Here is a 26,353-nt window from a genome sequence, read left to right as displayed (position 1 = left end):
GGTGGAATTTTTAGTCACTCATTCAGTGCCTAACTCCTGGGTAGTCCAAGCAGCCTCAGAGAAAAGCTGACTGCACCAGTTGAAATCAGCTTTCCGATAAGGAAGCTAAGTGCTTGGACTTAGTTGATAGAAAGGTCTTTTCCTCCATCAGCCTAAGACCCAGATTAGCGAATTGTCAGGCACTTATGGCCAAGTACATCTTTGTGAACTACAATAAAGTGACAAACTTTTCAGATAATCTCCCCAAAGAGCTCCAGGGATAGTTTGAAGCTCTCATTGAGGAAGGAAAGCTGATTGTGAGATCATCAGACTACTACTACAGTTGAAATGACCTCCTGGTAAATGGCCACTGCAGTGGTGGTGATGAGAGCATCACTGCTTCAGTCATCCGAGTTCCTGAGAGAAGTCCAGTCTACTATTGAGGACTTAGCCTTTGACAGGAGCAAACTTTATAGTGAAAGGACAGACTAGTCCCTTCATTCATTAAAAGATTCTTGGGCAACCCTCCATTCTCCTGGGATTTATACACCAGCACCCAAGACAAAGTTCCATAAGTTGCAACCTTCTAGACAAAGAACAACTGCACAACTATTTGTCCATCACAGACCTTACAAACTCTCAAGGAAGTGTCAGAGGCTACAAAGATTCAGGCAGACTGTGTTTCCTGCTTCTATCCCCCAAACCCAGCAGTCAACAAGGAAACTATTTTGATGGGTCTGTCAAGAGCTGCGAACCAACTCTACTGCCAACTTTTCCTTCCCTTAGCCCGTTTCTCCGACAACTGGCAAAGCATCGAATCTAAGAAATGGGTGCTTGTTATCATCTATGCAGGATACACAGTAGAATTTTTCTCTCCCTTTCCCCATCCTTTATCCCTGATTCCTCTTCAGGGATCACTCTCAGGAAGAAATGCTCTCTCAGGAAATAAGACTCCCATCTGCAACTGGGAGCCATGGAGCCTGTTTCTCTCCAATACCAAGGAAAAGGGTTCTGTTCAAAATATTTCCTGGTCCCCAAGAGAAAAGGAGGGGGGAGACCTCTCTGAGATCTATGGCAACTCAGTGTCTGCATCTGAGCCATGCACTTCAGAATGGTAACTTTGGCAGCAGTAAAATCCTATCATTGACCAAGGGAAACTGGTTCACAGCTCTCAACGGGAAGGATGTCTTCTTCCACACAGATATCCACCCTGCACATGGAAAATTTCTCATGTTCACCTTGGATTCGAACCATGACCAATACAAGAGTCTTCCCTTTGGCCTGACCACAGCTTGCAAGTGTTTTCACAAAGATGATGGCAGCTATGAGCTATGGCAGCTCACCTCCACTGCAAGGGAGTTTTGATTTTTCCATATCTCGATGCTGGCTACTGATGGAGAGATCTCTCCAAGGGGTCCAATCAGCAACAGCGGCTCTCCTCAAGCAGCTGCTGTGATCACTAGGCATCTCTGTAAACGAAGGTTGCTGGTCTCCCTCAGGCAATAGAATTTATCAGCACAATACTGAACTCTTTCACAGCAAGAGCATACCTTCCAAGAGACCGATTCCTCACCATGAAAGCACTGGTCACGTGCTAGTCATGAAGCTTTGGGCTACTACACAAACATCAGTTTGGGAGTGTCTTGCTCTCCTAGGGCATATGGCTGCCAGCACTTACGTAACACTGTTCACAAGGCTTCAACTTCATGCTTTCCAAGCCTGGCTCAAGACAGACTACATCCCAAATGGAGACAGCATAGAAGAATGAGTATCCATTCCTCTGAGTACAAAGCTCACTAAGCTGGGGTGGGCAAACTACGGTCCGCAGGCCGGATCTGGCCCCTCAGGGCTTTGGATCCGGCCTGCGGGATTGCCACCCCTGTGGCACCGTGGGCCCCGCGCCGCTCCGGGAAGTGGCCGGCACCACGTCCCTGCAGCCCCTGGAGGTGGGGGGGCAGAAATGTTAAAATGTATTACTGGCATGTGAAACCTTAAGTCAGAGTGAATAAATGAAGACTCGGCACACCCTTCTGAAAGATTGCCAACCCCTGATCTAGTCCAACCCCCTGCTCAAAGCAGGACAATCTCCAACTAAATCATCCCAGCCAGGGCTTTGTCAAGCCTGACCTTAAAAACCTCTAAGGAAGGAGATTCCACCGCCTCCCTACGTAACCCATTCCAGTGCTTCACCACCCTCCTAGTGATAAAGCTTTTCCTAATATCCAACCTAAACCTCCCCCACTGCAACTTGAGACAATTACTCCTGGTTCTGTCATCTGGTACCACTGAGAACAGCCTAGATCCATCCTCTTTGGAACCCCCTTTCAGGTAGTTGAAAGCAGCTATCAAATCCCCCCCTCATTCTTTTCTTCTGCAGAATAAATAATCCCAGTTCCCTCAGCCTCTCCTCATAAATCATGTGCTCCAGACCCCTAATCATTTTTGTTGCCCTCCGCTGGGCTCTTTCCAATTTTTCCACATCCTTCTTGTAGTGTGGGGCCCAAAACTGGACACAGTACTACAGATGAGGCCTCACCAATGCTGAATAGAGGGGACGTTCCCATCTGCTGACAATGCTCCCAATTATACAGCCCCAAATGCCGTTAGCCTTCTTGGCAACAAGGGCACACTGTTGACTCATATCCAGCTTCTCGTCCACCGTAACCCCCAGAACTGCTGCCTAGCCACTCGGTCGCTAGTTTGTAGCAGTAGATGGGATTCTTCCATCCTAAGTGCAGGACTCTGCACTTGTCCTTGTTGAACCTCATCAGATTTCTTTTGGCCCAATCCTCCAATTTGTCTAGGTCCCTCTGTATGCTGTCCCTACCCTCCAGTGTATCTACCGTTCCTCCCAGTTTAGTGTCATCTGCAAACTTGCTCAGGGTGCAATCCATGCCATCCTCCAGATCATTAATGAAGATATTGAACAAAACCGGTTCCAGGACCGACCCTTGGGACACTCCGCTTGATACCGGCTGCCAACTAGACATGGAGCCATTGATCACTACCCGTTGAGCCCGATGATCTAGCCAGCTTTCTATCCACCTTATAGTCCATTCATCCAGCCCATACTTCAACTTGCTTCTTTAACTAAGTAACCTCTCCTTCCCTAGTGAGCTTTGATCTATCTCGTTTTGAAATGGAAGTAGGTCAAAGTACACTAAGGGCTTGTCTTCACTACTGGGGTAAGTTGACCTAAGTTACGCTACTAATGTAGCTGGAGTCGATGTAGCTTAGGTTGACTTACCCCGTTGTCTTCACTGCACTGCATCGATGGGAGATGCTCTCGAGTCGACTTCCCTTACTCGTCTCGCAGAGGTGGAGTACAGGGGTCGACCGAAGAGCGCTCTGCCATTGATTTAGCAGGTCTTCACTAGACCCGCTAAATTGACCCCTGCTGCATCGATTGCAGCAGCTTTGATCTCCCTGTAGTGAAGACCAACCCTAAGGAAATGTTAGTGCTCATCAGCAGGGTCCACGTGGACCTTTAGCGCGCAGCAGGTTAATGCAAGGTAGATTTACACCACAGCTTATTGTGAACTAAATGTTTGTGTAGCTAAGCGGTTAGTGTTATGTAGCTTGTGGTATTCTGCTTTGTTTTTCAAAGAAATATGTGCAGATGACTGCTCGAATATGTCACATCCTTATGAGTGCAAGAATGTGCCCAGGAGTCTGAGAATGGGATTTGGGACAAAGTAATGAGAATGTAGGGAAAGGATGGACATGCCAGCTCAGGAACTGAGGACAGTCTATTGCTGGGGTGGGGGGGAACCTGAAGGAAACCACATTAAGGGTAATGAGCATACACTTGCTCTGGAAAAGAGAATTAAATATTTAATTTTATTTAACTAAGGTCCAGGCAATAGAAGGTGAAATGCCATAGGTACTCGGATACTATGGCAATGGGCATAGTCTGAGACAGAACTAGGCTGGAGTTAAGACTGTGTTAAAGGACAATTTTTAAGGTATGGTGCCACATCTCTTGATAAGTTGACTTGATCACAATCCGTAATTATAGATTCATAGATTATAGGACTGGAAGGGACCTCGAGAGGTCATCGAGTCCAGTCCCCTGCCCGCATGGCAGGACCAAATACTGTCTAGACCATCCCTGATAGACATTTATCTAACCTACTCTTAAATATCTCCAGAGACAGAGATTCCACAACCTCCCTAGGCAATTTGTTCCAGTGTTTAACCACCCTGACAGTTAGGAACTTTTTCCTAATGTCCAACCTAGACCTCCCTTGCTGCAGTTTAAACCCATTGTTTCTGGTTCTATCCTTAGAGGCTAAGGTGAACAAGTTCTCTCCCTCCTCCTTATGACACCCTTTTAGATACCTGTAAACTGCTATCATGTCCCCTCTCAGTCTTCTCTTTTCCAAACTAAACAAACCCAATTCTTTCAGCCTTCCTTCATAGGTCATGTTCTCAAGACCTTTAATCATTCTTGTTGCTCTTCTTTGGACCCTTTCCAATTTCTCCACATCTTTTTTAAAATGCGGCGCCCAGAACTGGACACAATACTCCAGCTGAGGCCTAACCAGAGCAGAGTAGAGCGGAAGAATGACTTCTCGTGTCTTGCTCACAACACACCTGTTAATACATCCCAGAATCATGTTTGCTTTTTTTGCAACAGCATCACACTGTTGACTCATATTTAGCTTGTGGTCCACTATAACCCCTAGATCCCTTTCTGCCGTACTCCTACCTAGACAGTCTTTTCCCATTCTGTATGTGTGAAATTGATTTTTCCTTCCTAAGTGGAGCACTTTGCATTTGTCTTTGTTAAACTTCATCCTGTTTAACTCAGACCATTTCTCCAATTTGTCCAGATCATTTTGAATTATGACCCTGTCCTCCAAAGTAGTTGCAATCCCTCCCAGTTTGGTATCATCCGCAAACTTAATAAGCGTACTTTCTATGCCAATATCTAAGTCATTGATGAAGATATTGAACAGAGCCGGTCCCAAAACAGACCCCTGCGGTACCCCACTCGTTACGCCTTTCCAGCAGGATTGGGAACCATTAATAACAACTCTCTGAGTACGGTTATCCAGCCAGTTATGCACCCACCTTATAGTAGCCCCATCTAAATTGTATTTGCCTAGTTTATCGATAAGAATATCATGCGAGACCGTATCAAATGCCTTACTAAAGTCTAGGTATACCACATCCACCGCTTCACCCTTATCCACAAGGCTCGTTATCCTATCAAAGAAAGCTATCAGATTGGTTTGACATGTGAGAAACAAAAGTTTGATAATGAGCTCTTCAATCTAGCAGACAAAGCTATAACATGATCTAATGGCTGGAAGTTGAAGCGAGACAAACTCAAACTGGAAATAAGTGGCACATTTTAGAAGTGAGGGTAATTAACCATTGGAACAACTGACCAAAGGTTGTGGTGGATTCTCCATCACTGGCAATTTTCAAATCAAGACTGGGTGTTTCCAAAAAAGATTTCCCTTAGTTCAAACAGGAAGTAATTCAGGGAATTCCTATGGCCAACATTATGCACAAGGTCAGATTAGATTATCAGAATGGTCCCGTCTGGCCTTAGAGTCTCTGAATATTGGTAGCTGACATCTGGCTAGATGAGAGGATTGCTAATGGGATTCAGAATCTTCTTTTCTATATCACTGGAAATCACAAACCTCACCACACCTGGCATCCTTATTGGCTCTCTCCAAAGAGAGGCCAAAAACTGAGTTGTGGGAAAACGAAAAGCCTTCTCAAGCAGTTGGCTTGAGGTCAGGCTCCAGCCCAGAACTAGGTATGCTGTCAGGGGAAGGCGGGGAAGCATGCTCTGTTGCTGCTTATTCTGTACTTGTTCTGCGGGTAAATAAAGGCCTTCTGGCCTGAAATGGAGCCAGAGCACTGGCATGTAAAATGAAAAAGGTTGTAGAAGAGTTTTTAAACTAAGGGCGGGGGGAAAGCCGACAGGTGTGGAGGAGCACATGGTTCAGATGGAGACATCCCTTAGGGGAGGATTTATTAAAGTGGCTCCTCTATATATATATGTTTCTCTTCAGCTCCTACCTATACTTTATCAACTTCTATCCTCTATATATATATATAAAGGAGTTCTTCTATATAAATAATACTAAGATGGGTGAACTTGAGTGCCTGGTGAGGATATTGATATAATAGGCATCACAGAAAATTGGTGGACTGATGACAATCAATAGGACACGGTAATACCAGGGCACAAAATATGCAGGAATGATAGAGTAGGTTGTACTGGTGAGGGTGTGGCACTGTATGTGAAAGAAAGCATAGAGTCCAGTATAGTAAAAATCTTAAATGACTCAAACTGTACCATAGAGACTCTAGGGCTAGAAATTCCATGCATGAGTATAGCAGTAGGAATATACTACCGATCACCTCACTGTGATGGTGATTCTGAAATACTGAGGGAGATTAGAGAGACTAGAAAACCCAATAATAATGGGGGATTTCAACTATCCTCATATTGACTGGGAAGATGTCATCTCAGGATCGGTTGCAAAGAGAAAATTTCTAGACACCATTCATGACAGCTTCTTGAAGCAGCTAGTCCTGGAACCCAGAAGGGGAGAGGCAATTCTTGATTTAGTCCTAAATGGAGCACAATCTGGTCCAAGGAGGTGAATAGAGCTGAACTGCTTGGTAATAGCGACCATAATGTAATTAAATTTAACATTCTCATAGGGGGAGGAAATACCAAAGAAACCCACCACAGTAGCATCAAACTTCAAAAAGGGCAACTACACAAAAATGAGGAGGCAGGCAAAATGGAAATTCAAAGAAACAATCACAAGCTGCATGGAAACTTTTTAAATACATCATAATAGAGGCTTAAACTAAATGTGTACACCAAATAAAAAATACTTTGACGGGGGTCAAAAAAAAATGTCCTCTATTGCTAAACAGAGTAAAAGAGAAGGTTAGAGACAAAAAGACATCCTTTAAAAACTGGAAGTCAAATACTACTGAGGAAAATAGAAGGGAGTACAAAATCTGGCAAGTCAAATGTAAAAGTATAATTAGGCAGATCAAAAAAGAATTTAAATAGCAATTAATAAAAGACACTAAAACCAACATCAAAAATAAATTTAAGTGCATTAGAAGCTTGAAGCCTGCCAAACAACCAGAGGGGCCATTGGATAGCGGAGGTGCTATAGGAGCATTCAAGGAAGACGAGGCCATTATGGAAAAGCTAAATTAATTTTTTGCATTGGTCTTCACTGCAGAGGATGTGAGGGAGATTCCTACACCTGAGCAATTCTGTTTAGGTGAAAAATCTGAGGAACTATCCCAAATTGAGGTGTCAGTAGAGGAGGTTTTGGAACAAATTGATAAATTACACAGTAATAAGTCACCAGGATCAGCGGATATTCACCCAAGGATTCTGAAGGAACTCAAATATGAAATTGCAGAACTTCTAACTGTGGTACCTATCGATTAAATCAGCCTCTGTACGAGATTACTGGAGGATCGCTAACACCAATTTTTAAAAAAGGCTCCAGAGGCGATCCTTGATTGAAACTTTAACAAAGAAGAGACTCCTACAAGGATCTCTACCGGGACCAGTGCTGTTCAACATATTCATAAATGATCTGGAAAAAGTGGGTAAACAGTGAAGTGGCAAAATTTGCAGATAGTTAAATCCAAAGCATGCTGTGAAGAGTTAGAACGGGATCTCACAAAACTGGGTGACTGGGCAACAAAATGGCAGATGAAATTCAGTGTCAATAAATGCAAAGTAATACACATTGGAAAAACACAATCCCAACTATGCATACAAAATGATGGGGTCTAAATTAGCTGTTACCACTCAAGAAAGATCTTGGAGTCGTCGTAGATTGAGCAGATGTTTTCAGAGAACTATGTGCAGTGGCAGTCAAAAAAGCTAACAGTTTGCTAGGAACCATTTGAAAACGGATAAATATTAATACAGAAAATATGATAATGATGCTATATAAATCCATGATACACCCACATCTGGAATGCAGCATGCAGTTCTGGTCATCCTATCTCAAAAAAGATATATTAGAGTTGGAAAAAGTACAGAGAAGGGCAACAAAAATGATTAAGGTTATGGAACAGTTTCCATATGAGGAAAGACTCAAAAGACTGGAACTGTTCATCTTAGAAAAGCGATCACCCCTTCACATAACACAAGACCAGTGGTCATCCAATGAAATTGGGATGCAGCAGGCTGAAAGCAAACATAAGAAAGTACTTCATGCAATGCAGTCAACCTATGGAACTTGTTGTCAGGGGATGTTGTGAAGGCCAAAACTATAACTGGGTTCAAAAAATAATTAGATAAGTTCATGGAAGATAGGTCCAACAATGACTATTAGCCAAGATGGTCAGGAACACAACCCTGTTCTTTGGGCGTCCCTAAGTGTCTCACTTCCAGAAGCCGTGACTGGATGACAGGAGATGGATCACTCGATAATTGCCCTGTTCTGTTCATTCCCTGTGAAGCATCTAGCACCAGCCACTATCGGAAGTCAAGATACTGGGCTGGATGGACCATTGGTCTGACTCAGTATGGCCATTCTTATGACTATCAGTCTGTCACCGTTCATGAACACTAAATTCACATGAAGAACTTTTTAATTAAACAGATGAACTCTTGTAGTGAAAAGGTCTTACCTTGTTCAATGTGAAGACTTTTATTTTCTGAGCATTGTTTTGAGTGCTAGAAGCTCCTGAGCTGTATACATTTCCAAGGGTTTTTAACATGTGTATTTTGAATGGGCTTGTGAGTTTGTGTGGCCGTCTGATTGCTCTTTCAGGTGTGGTTTCACTTTTATGCCAACAGAACAATTTCCCAGCCAGCAGCCCTGAGCGGTTACAGGACTTGAAATCCACCGTGGACTTGCTGACCAGCATCACGTTTTTCAGAATGAAGGTAAGGATCCACCACAGTGATAATATTCAAGTGTGTGAGTGTCATTGTCTTATACTAGTCAGAGAAAATCCTGCTTATGGCAATGAAGAACTAACCCATCATTCTCAAAAGCCAAACACTTTTCAGCATGGAAATGACGAGTCACAGACAACAGCAATCTTATGCTGCCCACATAATAAACGTATACATTCTTATCAGTGTGTCACAACTTAAGACTCTTAACTCTGATGCAAAATAAATACTATTCATTCTGACAAAGAAACATACAATTTGTCTGTACCCAGGTAGGATATGTAATTTTACCATTTATTGACTGTTATAAACTTCTCCTGTAAAACTACGTTTCCAGCCTTATCAATAAACAATAATTAAGTCTGTACAAAAACTTCTATGGTCTGATAAATATATTAAGCAATATTATTTCTCATTTAACTGTATCTCTCAAAAGGAAAAGTATACTGAAATTAAGAGAACCCAAATAATTAATTGATTAATAAAGAGCCATGGCTCATAGTTAAGGTTGTTGTGCAATAATGAAATATGCCTTTTTTGTGCTTATATTTGTTTTTTATGAGGGCAGTGTAAGATTTGATATCTTTAATTATCCATTGCCTTGTTTCTAAATGCTTGGTTTCTGTAGATGTGATGGATGAGAACACTGTCACTTAGCCACCTTCACCTTATTTTTTTTACCAAATGAGTTTTCACTCATGGCATTTGAAAATGTCCTTTATCGAGTCTGACTGTAAGTTCTTCAGGCAAGGAATGGTTTTTATCTGTTATGAAAAAGCACCAGATAAACTAACTAAATGTCGTCTTATAGTATGTGCTGCATTTTGAAAGTCTCCATAATCCATACAATATTTACATAAAATGTTAAAGTTGTTCCCAAACTCTGCTTTCTACTTAGAATAGTTAGAAATTAAAAAAAAAAAAAAAAAAAAAAGCTGGAACAAATGTAAAACCAAATTTGTTCCAGGACATGGTATTATCCCAGATCTGATGCATGCAAAGCCTTTTAGAATAGATGTGCATTGTGAGTGTGAGGTAGAATAATAACTATATAAAGGAAAAGAATGACGGCTGCAAGAGGGAAAAATCTGTACACATCTGCACACTATTATTAATGGCTCTAATCCACGTTTTAAAGTTGTTAGCAAAGAGGTCAGGTAAATTCCTGAATTAAAAAGCACCATTGTTAATTTTAAAAAATAACATGAGGCGTTCTAGGAACTCTTGGCTGATCAAATGTCACGAGCTCTGATGGAGTCTTTCTCTGGACTGTCTTTTACAGTGGGAGAGACTTTGATGTTTGTGTCCTGATTTCATGAAGAAGTCCCTTGAACCTCATATAGCAGTACTGTGTGTCTTGCACTTCTAACCTATGTTTCTAGATACAGCTATCGAGTTTATTTGGTCCCCATGACCGTAATATCTGAGTGCCTCACAATCTTGAATGTTGTTTATGCTCACAACACCCCTGTGAGGTAGGGCCGGGCTGTTATCCCTGTTTTGCAATTGAGGAACAGAGGCTCGGAGACACTAAGTGACTTGTTCAGGTTCACAGGTCACTGGGGCAGCACAGGGAATTGAACCAGTCTCTCTCAAGTCCTGGGTTAATGCCCTCTTCCTCTTATGATGCATGAGCAGTATCTCTTTAACTTTACTCCTGCTTCCTGCCAGGTTCAAGAACTACAGAGCCCACCTCGAGCCAGCCAAGTAGTGAAGGACTGTGTGAAGGCCTGTCTCAACTCAACCTATGAATACATCTTCAACAATTGCCATGAACTGTATAGTCGCGAGTACCAGACAGATCCCGTGAGTAATTGGATAGATGTGCAAAAATCAAGGCTGAGTGGCTTGAGATAATGTAGTAAATAATATCTGAAGATAAACCAGCATAGACTAAATTTTGTGGCCTGTGATCTTCTGAATGCACATCAGCTGTAGCCAATTGATGAGCATTAATTGCGGTGAATGAAAGAGGATAATTGTTTTATTGTCACTGATTGCTTAGAGATCATTTTCAAAAGCCACAGATGTTTTATTCCATGATTAGAGCAGACTATTGAAAGAGTAGATTTTATATAATATTTATTCAGCAACAGCTAATTAGAACGCATACTAAACTAACAGAAGAAATAGGGTTTAAATTACATGACTCTCCAGGCAGAGTTCTACCTTGTTTTACTGAATCTAGTTTATCCCTTGTGGATCATGTGTGGTGGTTGGGGCAACTCTACACTATAGTGTCATTGATCAAAATTGTTCCATTTGCCATAATGTCAGAGTTTGGTAATGTGCAGATGGCATGAAGTGATGCATTGCTTGTCGTTGTGGATATATTAGTAAATATCAGTGATCCAATTAGAAGTGATTAGAAATAGTTTAGGCAAGAAAGCACATCATGAGATATCCATAAGCATGTCCCTGGTCCCAATGCAGTAAAGAATAAAGAAGTGGCCATTTTAATCCCAGAGTTGTGCCAGGCTTCCCTTTTAGCAGCATAGTCTGCTTTTTATGATATTTTGTGTTAGATCAGGTCACTTGCCAAGACAGAGCCATAATTATGGAACCGTCAGAAGAAAGTGGCAAAGGATACAGCATGTGCACTTCACAGGAAACCTGCAGGCCTGATAAGAAGTCCTATTTGTTTAAACTCAGTATTTAGTTTCTCACGGCTTCCTTTCCAGAACAAAAATCAGGACCTTTCTCCTGAGGAGCAAGGCCCCAGCATCAGGAACTTGGATTTCTGGCCTAAACTCATCACTCTGATAGTTTCCATTATAGAAGAGGATAAAAATTCATATACCCCTGTCCTGAACCAGTAAGAATCCTCCATGTTCTTTATGGCTAATGCTAGAAGTAGACTCTTTGTCTGTTCTGCTTTATTTGTGAAACTGTCTTCTATCTTTTCTGTGATTTGTGTATTTATAGAGAATACTTATCTTGTCTGTCTGTCTTTCTGTCTTATTTGTCTATATAAATAATTCTTTTTGATTGGGATGGAAGAGTTTCAAAAGGTTCAGTTTTGATGGAGTTCGAACCCATTCACCTTGGTTATTACAATCCTGAACTCAGTGAGACACCTGAAAATGGGGTGAGAGTTGTTTTTTCTTGTACAGTTTTCTGGGATGCACTTTTCTAACACACACAGTTTGTGCTAAAAGAAGAACAGGAGTACTTGTGGCACCTTAGAGACTAACAGTTTGTGCTGTGATTTAGGTGTGTCCGTGTTCTATGCTGAACTGAGAGAGTTCAGTGGGTGGGGATGGCTTTGTTAATGGCAAAGAGAGCCACTTCTACTCCTTGGGGAGTAAGATGTCAGATGCTCTTCATTCCGATGTCTCCAGCAACCCACCATGTATCCTGAAGACAAAGGGGCAGATTACACATTAGGGATTTTAGATCTTAACATTGCAGGCGCACCTGATACACACTAATCCCAACAGTGAAAAGGAACCTAGTTTTGTAAGGGGAAAAGAAAAAAGGTATAAGAGGGATAAACATTTTGACGTAATACTACAGAATTACAGTATGTAGTACTTTTAGAGAACAGCCGTGCAATAGCTAGTCTTTTAGATTAAAAACACAGTTACAGTAGCAGGGATATTTTCAATCTGTTTTATCTATAGCACAGAGTCCAGTTGGTACTTTCCAGATATCTGCCTTTTATCTTCGCAGGATGAAGGAAATTTCTGTTGTGTTGAACCTTTCAGTAGATAGTTTAACTCAGAGCTGAATGAAAATGCCCCTTATTCTTAAGCTATTAAAGCCTTATCTCTGGATTTCCCCCATTCAGGTTTCCTCAGGAACTCACTGTTGGGAAGGTCAGTGCTGAAGTCATGTGGAACCTTTTTGCCCAGGATATGAAATATGCCATGGAAGGTAGGAGAGCGTAAGCTGTAAGCTCTTGCCCTAGGATTGCTAACTTTTTGTTCCTAGTCGATACCATGTGACTAGTACTTAAGGAAAAGTCTGACCTGGTGATCGTTTTGTATAACTGTCTCAAGTAGTTTTCCAGTGCACATCAGAAATGCTGTTTACATGCCAGTAGGAAGTGGAAAACTCGACCACACAGCATTTTAATCCCTAGGAAGCTTCAGTCATCAAAACCTCCAAACTGCAATCAAAAAAATAAATGGAAAGTGATGGTTAGCTTTCCCATGCAAGTTGTGCAAGTTGATTATCCTATTTCCTCTGCATTTGGCTGCTCACTTGACAACTTGCTGGACAGAGTTGCTTGGAGCGGAACTTGAAAACTAATTGTTTTTAAATTCCCATTAATTATCTGAAATATTTGCAATGGAAACTACAGAAATGAAAACTGCACTGTGGTGGTGTCTTAGTATAGGGTGAGGTTCTGCAGTGAGTAGCAGAAGTTCTTGAGAAGTTTCCCACATCTGGGAAATCCCTGCGTGTGCTGCATTCTCTCCGTGAACACTACCTTCTCTGTGGTAACTCACAGCACAAGTTTCCCAGACTTCACCCAGGAGCCTGAGAAGGGCTACGCCTTGTATATAAAATTGAACAGACTTCCACCATCCTCACCTGGAATATGATGGAGCCACAGCTTGTAGTGTGTGCTGATCCCAGCACACCATGCTCCACCTTGACTCAAGCAGGCTGGTGGTAAAATCTACTTCTGGTATGAACAGGAATAGGAAGGTTCTGCCATTCCGGCTCCGAGAACTTCAGCACAAGTCTCTTTCCCCCTGTGAGTTAAGTGATGCAAATGCAGGCAGGCAGGTTATCCTTTTCAAACCTCTCACTGTGAAGGCAGCTCAGTGTAAGAAACATCTAAGAGGCTTTTGGTGGGCTCCTAGGAATCTGGTCTCCATCTTCCAATAGTCAAGGCAGACTCATCCTTAGGAGTTTTAGCATCTCCAGAAATGGGGGTTATGCACACAGAGGCCAGATCACTCCCAGAGCAGAGTCCTGTTACTTCCAGAACTCCTTTTATTCTTAAAGGTTTAATAGATTACTGAATTTACCTTCTATAATCTTTGAGCCCAATCTTGCCAGATGTAGAGTGCGTTCAACTTCCATTGCCTTATGCGCCTGCATTGGGAGTAAAGTTTGCTCAGCATCTTACAGGGCCAGGTCGTTAGTGTCTTTAATCAGGGGCTACTGTTAGAAAACAGAAGGTGCCTATGCCATCTGCATCTGACAATCCATGTATGCTATATTTATTGTTCCAACACCACCTATGTCACCTCCTGCATGGTCTTCCCAGAACCGATCTGTATAACTGTTCTCTTCTCCGTCAAATCCCTCCTCAAGACACACCATTGCTTCGATGCCTATAGAAGAAGTGCTCTAGCTCAACCATAAATTATGGGCTGGATGCAAAGACTGCTGGGTGAGATGATGCAGGAAGTCAGATTTGATGGTCACAGTAATCCCTTCTGACCTTAAAATCGGTGGAGAAATCAGCTGATGAATGACGACTGGATTGGGGAGCAGACAGACAGCTGTCGTTTAGCTATTCATGATAAAATTTAAAATGTTTTAATCTGTAAATCAAATGCATATCTGGTATGTCTGTGACATGTCTCTGGTCTATATTTCTCTAAGTCACTGATCATCGTAGATTGGAAGCTCTCAGAGATGCTAATGGCAGAGCCAGGTTCCCAACAACTCCTATCACTTTTTTTTTTCTCCACAACATTTTGAAATTCTGGTTCTTCCATTCCATCTTGATGGCTTACATTTCCCCCCCCCCCCCCACCCGCCCCCACTGGTCACCTCCCACTTCGACCACTGGAACCTCCCCCTCCCCTCTTCCCTCCCATAATCATTCCTCTTCAGGACATCCAAAGTGAAGCTACTAAAAATTGTATTTATTATTAAATTATTCTGCCTGTTGATCTGACTGAATCTTTCCATTGGATTGTCAGTGCCAGGCATAACTCTGCCTCCTGGTTCTTCTCCGAATACTTTGTCCCTCTTCAGTCCTTTCACTCTGCCAGTGACCCACTCCCTCTTGATGCATCTTCCATGCTGTCTCACAGGTGGAATGCCCTCTCAGTCACTTCTGGTACAAATCCTACCTACAGGCCCACTTCTTCTGCAAGGCCCACAACATGAACGCAGTAATGCCTCCTCTACCACAATAATACATTGGAGGAGAAGAGGATGAAATGATTATAATATTATTAAACAGCCCGGGCTCGCAGGCCCTCTGGGTTTTGCTAGTGCATCTGTTGTATTAACTTAGATGGAAGAAAGGGCCGAAAGTGTTAACATGACCCAGTCACTGTCCAACATTAAACAGTGTTAAGCAAGGTCTGGGGCTTGGCATACAGAGACCTCAGCCCACTGAGTACCATGGCAGACACACCATTAAACATCCTCTTAGCTTTTTATTAAAGATAAAGAAAAGAAGGAAAAACAGTTAAATCATTTGAAATGTGTAGAATCATAGAACTGGAAGGGACCTTAGGAGGTCATCTAGTCCAGTCCCCTGCTCTCAGGGCAGGACTAAGTATTATCTAAACCATTCCTGACAGGTGTTTGTCTAACCTGCTCTTAAAAAGTATAGTATTAAGTAAGACTTTCATTTTCACAGCATCCCTTGCTCCCTTTCCCTTTAGCTGGAGGGAGTTTTAGAAGGAAAAAACCCTTGCATGACAGTCTCCTTAGATGGTATCAAAGATGGTGATAAGTGTCTCTTTGGGGAAAAGAGAAGAAGTTAGTTAAGGCCTGGTCCCCACTAACCCCCCACTTCGGACTAAGGTATGCAAATTCAGCTACGTTAATAACGTAGCTGAATTCGAAGTACCTTAGTCCGAACTTACCGCGGGTCCAGACGCAGCAGGGAGGCTCCCCCATCGATGCCGCGTACTCCTCTCACCGAGCTGGAGTACCGGCGTCGACGGCGAGCACTTCCAGGATCGATCCGGGATCGATTTATCGCGTCTAAACCAGATGCGATAAATCGATCCCAGAACATCGATTACCTGCCGCCGGACCCTCCGGTAAGTGTAGACGTACCCTTAGACGGGCTGGAGCTGCTGCTGTTAAAGTTCAATCCTGTTTCCTGCTGGTGGTGGTTGGGATTCTGCTGGTCCTGGCAGGGGTGATGATGTTGTCTGGGTCCCTCTGTCATTAGCTTGGGTCAAGTCAGGATGAGGGTGATAAAGGCCTGGGGTCCTAGGAAGCGGTGGGAGTGGCAGCCATGATAATGAAGCTCGCACCTGTAGCCTCTGTCTGTTCTTCCTCTGCCTCACCCCCAAGTCTCTTTCGTTAAAGACCCACAACGGGAATGGTGTATGGAATAGCCCATCCCCTCATCATTTTGTCCACAAATTAGACCTCGTATCTGACATACCAGTTTTGGTTTATTAATTTCCGGTTCCACATCTTCTGTTTTCATGAAGCACGATTTTAACATCCTCATTGAACCATATCGCTAGTCCCGTTTGTTTAGACTTGTCTCTCTCCCCGTAGCGTTTTCCATCAGTATTTGCTGTTTCAGGTTATTGTGACATATTATGAACTGTCATATACTTTTAATGATTGAGCTCACGATTAGAGTAAATTTGCTGGTCCAGTTATCACAATGCATCCTGGAACCTGTCTCAATATCTTCTCAGTTGTAAGTTTCTCCGGTTGAGAACTGGTTTGCAATTGTGTCTTGTACACTGCCTAGCACACTGGTGCAGAAAAAATAACGGTAAGGGGTATACACATGCAGAGCACCCCTTTTATAGGGTGGTCTTTGGTGTGGCCTGTGGTTGGTACAGGAGAAGTTAGTGGGCTGAGAAGAATTTTATAGTGAGGAGCTAAAGGAAGGCTGACGAGCAACAGGGGGTAGTTCTGTATAATTGCACCTTGTCCATGCATATGGATGGTGCAGTAGACCTGAAAACTTGTAACATGCATTAGCCCTCTTCTGAATGTGGCTTTGAAAGATCCTGCCTTGTGGAGATTCTAGTTTTCTAAGTAAGTGTTACTCTGAATGCTCTTTAATTTGCCTTCTACAAGCCTACAACAATTGTAATCAAAACTGGCTTTAAACTAAATTCAGTTCTTATAGTTCTTGTTGCCTTTATTTTAAATTCAAATGTTCAAATTAGCTCATAGCGTTCAATGAAAAATGCAAATTTAAATTAAAAATGAACTTATGTAAAGCGCTAAGAGCAGATTTTATCGGTCTCAATCACTGGATTTTGAACTCCCGAGCACTGTCAGTATCTGTTGTTATCCTCATTCAGTCCTCTTGGTGTAATCAGTCTGTCCCAGGGCGGTGCACATTCAATGCGATAGAGCAGGAGGGCCCATCTATGTATTCTGTGGAAGACAGAGTTGTGTGTGTGTCTCCTTCCAAAGTACAATACATGCTCCTAACTGATGTTTTTCCTTGTGTGTTTGTTCCTAAGTTCTGGATAAAATGAGCTTACTCAACTCACCAAGTGGTAAGTTCCTGCCCTTCGGTAGAGTTTATAGTTGTGAGTAGGTAAAGAGATTTTCCTCCCCTACCAAAAGCATCCTTTGATACAGTCTACAGAGCTTTAGCATATAAACTCTTACGCTACCTGAACCTGATCTACCACGAGGGTTCAGCAAATTAACTGATGCTGTGGGAGCTGGAGACGGCTGTTCAAGAGACTTTTTTGCCAACTAACTTAAAATGTTGGTTGGTAGCGATGTCTCACATGCCAAATAATTCTAGGTGGAATCCCCCAGTCAGGGCCCATGAAGCAGCTAAAATAGATGAGATCTACTGAGGAAGAACTTTACTTTCTGCTGCTTTCTAAGAGCACCTAGACGCTCCAGCTCCGGCACAATGCTGCTGCCTCCTGTGTCCTAAGGGATACCGGTTGCCATGATGACCCTGGATCCCCTTTGCTCAGCACTGGCTTTACCTTTGCTGCCAGCTGTAATGCCAAGTGATGGTTTCAGTGGAGAAATAGTTTGGGGCATGACTACTTGGAACTGACTCCGTCCCACCTACCATCTCGATAATCAAGGGATGTTTCTGCTGCTGCTTCCTACGATGAAGCTTTCTAGAAGCAACAGCAGAATGTTCTGACTTGGAGTCTCACCTGTGGCATTCATTTTCCTTTGTCAGTGAACCAGAGTCAGGGTTTGGCCTGAATATCTGTCTATCATAGGTACGTTTTGTGGCCCCCATTACGGTAGAATCGAAGTGCTGCACAGCCGTTGACATAGCTATCCTCATAACATCTCTGTGAAACAGGGAAGTTTTTTTATCTCTTCTTTATGGACGGAGAACTGAGGCACAGGGACATGAAGTGGCTTGTCCAAGGTGTCACATGCAGCCCGTGGCAGAGCAGGTCTTCTAAATCCTGGGCTACTAGAGCATCGTTCCTTGACTCGTCGGGTAAGGCATAGAAATCTGTTGTAGGACGCCAAGCAGGGTAAGGGATGCTCTGGGGAAAGGTTGCTGCAGTTAAGCCCTTGCAGTGTAAGGAGGTAGGCAAGTTTAAGGGGAAATAATTAAAATATAACGTATTGATTGAGGTTGATTTTAAGAAGCTGCAGTGCCTAGATGCCTGGGTAATGGGATTCTAAAATAGCAAATTAAAAACGAACGTGGACCCAGGATGGGCATCAGAGCCCCGTGTCTGAGAATGAGGACAGAAATCTCACTCTCCAGACAGTGCCTGCTGTGAGCTGAAATGATGAGTCCAGTCAAATCCAGCTAAGTAATAGGGTCAACAGGCGGCTCTGCTAGTGAGTCTGAGGAGCTGTATCTGTGACCTTCCCTCCACACCCCAGGCTGCAATAAAAATCACGTATAGACTGCTAAGGGGTGCTATGAGGCACACGAAGGTAGATCTATGGATGGATTTACAAAGAACTGTGACACATTATAACTTAATGTAATGTGGACACGGATGTGGGGTGAGAATTATCCTTTTCTTACGATCCTCACTCGTTGTCTGGGGAGGGAACCTACTCAGGATCAGTAAAGAGTGAATTCACCTTGAAAAGAAAAGAAAAAATCTTGTGCACACGGAAGAGAATGTGAATGGTAAATCTCAAGTGTAAAAGGAATGTATCCAGGAGCTCTTTACACTGTTAGTGAACAGGATCTTTTGGGAGGAGGAAATAGAATGCCTATAGTAGATGCATAGCTTTAGAAATCCCAGGCTTATTTAAATGCCATTAGCATTTTTTTTCTTCTGCTTTCCACCATCCAATCTGAATTATTCTGAAGAGCACATACCCGTTTCTAGTGACTTAAGATCTAGGAAAATACCAGGTTGAATATAGTCCTTGGGATTTCAAGCCCTTAAGACTTGCCTAGTGGGTCTTTAGGTGGGGTGACATGAGCTTTTTCATTTTTAGAGAGACACTATCAACTCAGTGTGTCCTCAAAACAGCACAAGTGAACAAAAAAGCTAACCTGACAAAGGTGAAATGACTGGTCTCTCTCATTGTCCAGAGCATTGTTGAGAAACAATAGTTCATGTGGGCAGCGAACTCAAGGGTGAAATGGTCAGTCAGGAAGTAAATTTGCTGGTAGTATAAGTACTCTGGGGTTTGGAAAGATGCTAGCTCTCAACACAATCTTCTCAGGAAGTTTTCTCTTCTAGTTGTGTCTGTACAGCCTTCCAGAAACACATGGTGTGCAAGTAAATGGTAGCATAGTGTGTATATCATACTGACATAAAGGAGACCAGAATTCAGGAAACCCACAGCAAGCTAGGTACTTCATATTTTACTGACCTGGGAGAAGTATCACAGACAAAGCTCTTTAGCAGCATTCTCTCCATGGCTGTTTCACAGACTGCGGGAGATGTTGACTTGACTGAAAAAACATGATTTGGTTTCACACAGAAAAACATGTCGGTGGATGTAATATAAGGCGGCAGTTTTGAGTGATGAGAGTTGGCTGGTTGCACGATTAACCTCCTTAACAGCTGACCTGTGGCAAAGAATTACAGCTAAACATGGATCATTAGAGGTTCCTCAGTAACATAGAGGGCAGCTTCATGATCCAGAGAGTAGAGACTCCAAGCAAAGGGGAAGGCAGCTCTGTTTTTTACCAGTAAGGCAATTGAATGTGACAGTAATAGAGAAGCTGCCAGCCATGAGATATGGTGCTTGTTCAGTTCTGGGCCACCTCAGTGCTAGAAAGATGTTGGTAAGTTGGAGGGAACTTGGATAAGAACAGAGGATGAAGGGGCCGACGGATTTGAAATAATTTAAATATGTATAGTGTGGTCAAACTACTACTAAGGGGGAAGAGATTCAATAACTGTGCCCAAGCATTTGAGTAGTGGAAACACCAGAGAGAGAAGGATATGGTTCAGGGTCTCTTTATAAGATTTTTATCTTTTGATATAATGGAATGAAATTAACTAAAGAAAGTGTAGGTTCTATATCAAGAAAAAAACACATGGTGAGATGTATTAGACTGTAGAATAGTCTGTATCAAGTAGGGTGACCAGATGTCCCGATTTTATAGGGACAGTCCTGATATTTGGGGCTTTTTCTTATATAGGCTCCTATTACCCCCCACCCCCGTCCTGATTTTTCACACTTGCCATCTGGTCACCCTAGTATCAAGAATGGGACTGGACAAAGCACTGGAGAACATGCTGCAAAGAAGCAAATCCCATGTGAGCCCTCGTGGTGGACTGGATGACCCTAAGAGCTCGTTGCCAGCTGTAACATCTACAGTATGATTGTGTTTCCAGATGAAATCTGCAGGGGAAATAAGAGACAGTTGTAGAACGCTTCTCTGTTCTTGTGGTTTGCTGAGGATGAAACACAGCAGTTGTCAGAAAATATTCGTACACTTTTCCATTAGTCCTGCTGCTAAGCTCTTTCATGTCCGGTAGGCTACAGCACATAAATCCACTAAGATCTCCAACTCCTACATTTTTCCTGCTTAACACGTTTCAGAAGAAGCAAAGGGTATACGCTAATGGGCTGGAACACAGGTTACTTTAAAGAAAAGGTACAAGAGCACAATTCTGTTTGACAAAGGAAATCACGGGCATACTGCAGGTATAGCTCTGTGCTGTGGGCTATCTCCTATCATCCTCAGGAACTTCTTCCCTTTATCAAACCAAAACCTGTAGCCAGTCTCTGGAAGGGGAGAGCAGCTGGCCATGATTGAGGTCGCTGCTAAGGGGCCAGGGGCTTTTGGTTTCATTGGATCATGTTTATTCCTGTGGTTCACTTTTCTCTCTCCTCTGTCACAAGCCCCACCTGTCTTCCGCATTCGCAAAGTCCTCTTTTATGGTGGTAAGAGTTTTCATGTTATTTTTATTTTTTAGTTCCCTTAGTTTTGCTAAGTCAGCGTCACCCTCTCTCCCTCTTGCAGCAGATTGTGTTAGAGGTCAGTCCCCAGGATTATGCTTCTGCTGATGTTATGCATCTTCCTGCCCTGCATTTTAATAGCATTTTAGCCTAGACAGAACAAAAATATGTTTGGAAAAGGCTTGGATCCAAGACTCTGTTAATTTTAGTTTCTCTGCCTTTAGTGCATTCTCTTGTCTGGTTTATTTTAGGCAAATAGATTTGGCTTTATCCTTCCTGATTCTGCCTCCAGAGAGCCCTACCATAGAGGTCACAGTAGTTGGGAGCAAGGGATAGTTGTAGAATTCCCAATGTTCCAGAGTTTGTGTGTAAACACTCCAGCCCTTCCAGTCACCCCTGCATATCCCCTCTACCAGCACGCCAACCCAGTCACACCTGCATTCCCCTCCATTCTTCTGCTTTGTAATTTAGGATAAAATAGTCCCTAAATAGTGCAGTTAGGAAAATTTTAGACTTATAAGTGTTCTTTTTTGAGTGTTGGTGCCTGTGTGTATTCCACACCTGGGTTCCGGTGTGCACCATGTGCCTGAGTCTAGAGATTGTAACGAGTGGTGTCCGTGGCCTGCACATGCTCAGTAGATCTCCTTGTGCTCCCGAGCGAGGGTATAAGAAGCAGTGCTGGTCGACGCTCTCTGTTCCTTCTAATGCCTCATGGTCTGAGTCAGAATCCAGTGTCCTCTCTTGCTTCAGCCTTTCAGAAAACCTTTAAATAGGATTGTAATTAGTTATTCTTTGTTAATTTTAGTGTGGTTAGTGTAGATTGTTAATCCAGACTGGGGACTCCCTCCCCACACTCAAGGACTATATCCTACTCCTGAGCTTCAAAAATTGCATCTCCTGCCCTAGATCCTTCTCCATCAGCAACAAACCAACACTGCCTCTACTGTCTGGACAGGGGGCGACGTTTCAGCGAAGTGCAGCATTTGTTGGCTGTTTCTGTGAAGATCATGAGCTTCACCTTAGAAAACACTTACTGGAGAAGGCTATGAAGCCCTCTCGGATCCAGGCCAGGGAGAAGCCCCCCACCCCTTCCCCTGGAACATCGGCCTCACCAAACGAGCAGCACCCCTACGAGCACGTGCTTAGAGGTGGAGCCCTCAGTTTGTAAGCCTCATCCAGGCCTTTCTGCCAGTCACTAAACCCACACCATTATGGGATGTGAACCTTGTGTTGTCAAAGCTCACTAGACCTCGGTTTGAATCCTTAATGTCATGTTCAGTGTCCCACCTGTCCATGAAGGTGGCATTTCTAGTGGACATCACTTCAGCCAGGAGGGTCAGCAAACTGGGAGCCTTCATGGTGATCTCCCCCCTCCCATTTAGAGTATTTTACAAGGACAAAGTATTCCTTCACCTTCACCCTAAGTTTCTTCCCAAGGTCATCTCTGAATTCCACCTCAACCAGTGTATCCCCTTACTTGAGAGAAGAGATTTCACTCCCTTGACATCAGTTGTGCACTGGCCTTTTACCTGCAAAGAACCAAGCCCATCAGAAAGTCTCCAAGACACTGTCACAACGACAGAGATCCCGTGTTCAGGCTGTATCTTCGCATGGGATTTCTAAGTGGGTTTCTGGCTGCATTATCAAAAGCTACAGACTAGGTGCTGTCTCCTGGCAGTATAACGGCCCACTCCATGAGAGTGCAGGCTGTCACAGTAGCATCCCTGCAAGAGGACCTGATGCAGGACATCTGCGGAGCAACCACCTGGAGCTCCGTAAGCATGTTTGCTAGGTATTATGCACTAGTCTAAGTGCTACAGATGCAGCAGTTGGATCTGCAGTACTGCATGTATCTTTGTTGCTGGCTTCCTCACCCCCTCCTCCGGTCTGATAACTGTTAGTCAATCCCCATGTGTAGAATGCACATAGGGGCCAGCACTCGAAGAAGTAGTGGAGGTTACTTATTGTAACTGGAGGTTCTTCGAGACGTGTGGACCCTGTCTGTATTCTGCTACCTGCCCTCCATCCCCTGTGCTGCGGATCTGATTAGGTTCGTGGTTAGAAGAGGAACTGACAGGGTGTCGACCTGCACTGCTGCTTATACCCTCGCTCAGGAGCACGAGGAGATTTACTGCGCACATGCGGGCCAACGGACACTGCTTGCTAAAATCTCCAGACTCGGGTGCATGATGTATATGCGTACCCACATGTGCGGCCTCTGTCTGTATTCTACATCTCAGAGCCTCCAGTCACAGTAAGTCACCTTCACTTAAAATGTGTGTTTAGCTGTTTTTGTCAAATTTCTACTGCTCTGGGATCACCTGGGGCCTTGCCTGAGACATTGTACCCATCGAGAGCACAGGGTTTAAGAGGTGTTCCTCTTGCCCTGCTGTGCTCCCTGTTTTGGTTGAGTATGATGAGTGCCCCTAATGCTTTAAGGAAGGGATCTGAGCCAAGATGTGACATCCCATGCCACTTGTAAAAGTGCCCAGTGAGGAAATGGCAAAATGGCTTCTTATGGCTCAGAATCCATATTCTTCTAGTGGAACCTCGGAAGGCACCTGTTCTGGTTCCAGTGACTCCAGTAGATTGCATTGGGGAGATAAGAGGCTCCAAGAGAGAGTCAGATGTATCCTGGAGCAGCTGGCATCCCCAGATCCTAGGGCTGTTAAGGAGGACAAGGTCTTCTCTGATTTGGCATGGTCAGGTCAGTCCTATTCACGGGGGTGCCCCTTGGAACTGTTTGGCAGACCCCCATAACCTCTCTGAAGGATCTGCTGGAGGAGATGTCACATTACTCAGACCTGTCTAGCATTTCCAGTATTCTCCCCAGAGCTGTCATCTCTTCAGTACTGAGGACAAGTCCCCAGCTCTGGGGAGACCTGTTTTGGGGGCCGATTGATGCTATACTTGGATCCAGGGATTGCTTTTCCTGCTGGATCTGAGGTGGTGCTGTAGTTTTCTCAGTTCCAAGATGGTGGGTGCCATGTCATTTTCTGCAGCGCCACCTTCGTGAGATTTTTTGGCCAGACAGCTTCAGAGTCCAAGCCCCATTCAGGTTTTACTCCACATGGGTACTGAGTACTTTGGTGTTTGTCCCTTTGGGCCTCTGCTTCCTGGGTCAGCAGCTCTTCTGAGGTGCCGGTGTGGGGTCCTGCTCCCTGGGCACTCTTCTCCAACAAAAAAGCAAAGGCTCCTTGGGAGTCCTTTGTCTGCCTCCACTGGAACCTCAGGATCAGCAGTTAGTTACTCCCGAGGGGATTCTGCACCAAAACATTAAAAATTGAGGCAGGGGGTCTGGGTGCAGGAGGCTCCAGATGCAGGGGTCGAGGTTCAGTGGGGTGGGGTTCTGGTCTAGAGGACTGAGGTGGTTCTGGGTGTACGGGGTGAGGCTCGGCGGGGGTGTCTGAGTATGGGAGGTCTAGATGCATGGGGGTTGGGCAGATGGGGGAGCAGCTCCCTGTACAGTGACCCCTCTCCCCACAGCTGAGGAGTGATGGGGGAAGGAAGAAGGGGAGGATGCTGAGCTTCCTGGAGCTTGGGGAGGTTTCTGTGGGTCATTCTGACACCATCCCAGGCACTCCTTCCAGGGGAAGAGGAAGTCTTGTCCTCTCCTGCCTCCAGCCTAGCCGAAACTAGCAGCTGATCCCAGCTCAGGCTAGGAGCCACTGGCTGGGGTGTCCCCAGCCCTGTGGTCATTTACCTCTCTGCCGGCTGCTCTGGGTGCCTGAAACAATATACCTGCGCAGCTAGGGAGTGGTGCGACTTGCAGCTTCCCTGTCAGAAAGTCATTTTTCTGCGGGGAAGCAAAGAAATCTGTGGGGGACCTGAATTCTGCACATGCGCAGTGGTGCAGAATTCCCCCAGGAGTAGCAGTTCCACATGGTGTGGACTCAGACGCTTTTCTGACAGAAAAACAGCAGATATAACTTGTGCCATGCCTGCCTTGTGCAGGCTTTCCTAGCGCCTTCCCCAGAAACAGCTGGAGATAGAAGACTCAGTTAGATGGACAACTGGTGCGATCCAGTGTGGCAATTCCTATGTTCCTGTGCTGAAGGTCTCATTTTATTGGCCAGGAGTGTCTCAGAGCTGTAAGTCCTGATGGCCAACACCTTATGCGGTGTGTTGCGTAAAGACAAAGTGATACCTAGGCCTCCCCCCCAAACTTCTGACTAAAACCGTATCAGATTTTCGTTGTGATCAGCCTGTCTCATGGCCTGTGCTTTTCCCATAGCTACATATCCACCCTTCATAAGGGAGGTAACACGTCTTGCATCTCGAGCACTACTGACCTCTCCTTTGACAGGGCTTGTCATTTAGAAAGTTGTATGGTCTCCTTGTCACCTGTGGAGAAAAACTTACAGCTCAAGCCACTTCATCTCAAATGCATCCAGTTGTGTTATAAGCTGGCAGCTGCTCCTACGCAGGAATGACTCTCTGCTCTGTCAAGGAGGACGATGGCAACCCCTGTAGTGCTCCACATCAAAATGAACAAAGTGCTAATTGTCCACTGATTTCCTTCCTCTCGCTAGAGGCACGGAGTGCATACTTATGTCTATTTCCATCTCCAGTCTGACTGCTAAACCCCTACATACATCTTTACTTCTGCACTTTACTGAGGGCGGTCAGTAGTTCAGACACTCTGAGGTGGGGCTCCTGTCCTTCTTAGGCACTAAGGATATCATAGCTTAATTAAGCTAAGGCATATCTACATAAGCAATTAGACCATGGGGTTGTGAGTCTGCCCCGCACTTACCTGCTGCAGTCTAACTACTGTCCACATGGCCACTGGTGACTCATGTTAACAATTTGTACTTTCAGCTGGTCCCATTTCAGAGAGGACTAGCTCAAAGCGCTCTTATAAACTGTTAACGAACATCAGCTGGTGCACGTGGACAGTTACGCTGCAGCAGGGTAGATTCCCATCCCAGCTTGCCAGGTCCTCGTGTAGACAAGCTCTTAGATATAACAATGCTCTTTTTCTTCACTTCCAAGAAAAACAACTTCACTTGGAGTGAATGGTCACATACGTGTATAAAGTTTGGCCATCAGACCAGCTGTGGCATTGGGAAAACTCAGATCCAGATCAAACGCTGCAGTTTGGGCCCACCTCAGATAAAAACCAATAAGGCTTCCAAATCCCAAATGCAGCGGGATCATTTTGGAAAGAGGATTGTACTCTTGGAATCAATGGTGGTTAAAACAAAGCACATGTCTGATAGA

At 44.1% G+C, this 26,353-nt stretch overlaps 1 protein-coding gene across 13 annotated transcripts in view; it reads left to right on the top strand.

Annotated features, from left to right (window-relative positions):
• The window catches only part of UNC13B (unc-13 homolog B), a 378,814-nt gene that overhangs the window by 283,799 nt on the left and 68,662 nt on the right, over positions 1 to 26,353 (top strand). For all 13 annotated transcript variants that reach the window (XM_065598630.1, XM_065598632.1, XM_065598633.1 and 10 more), the window contains 4 exons: positions 8,798 to 8,887; positions 10,571 to 10,705; positions 11,581 to 11,714; positions 12,690 to 12,775. In XM_065598630.1, the coding sequence (XP_065454702.1) occupies positions 8,798 to 8,887; positions 10,571 to 10,705; positions 11,581 to 11,714; positions 12,690 to 12,775 (445 nt within the window). The remainder of the gene's footprint in view (positions 1 to 8,797; positions 8,888 to 10,570; positions 10,706 to 11,580; positions 11,715 to 12,689; positions 12,776 to 26,353) is intronic.

Source organism: Chrysemys picta, chromosome 6 (assembly GCF_011386835.1).
Source record: "Chrysemys picta bellii isolate R12L10 chromosome 6, ASM1138683v2, whole genome shotgun sequence".
NCBI lineage: Eukaryota > Metazoa > Chordata > Testudines > Emydidae > Chrysemys > Chrysemys picta.
This window is presented reverse-complemented; position numbering and strand designations above follow the sequence as displayed.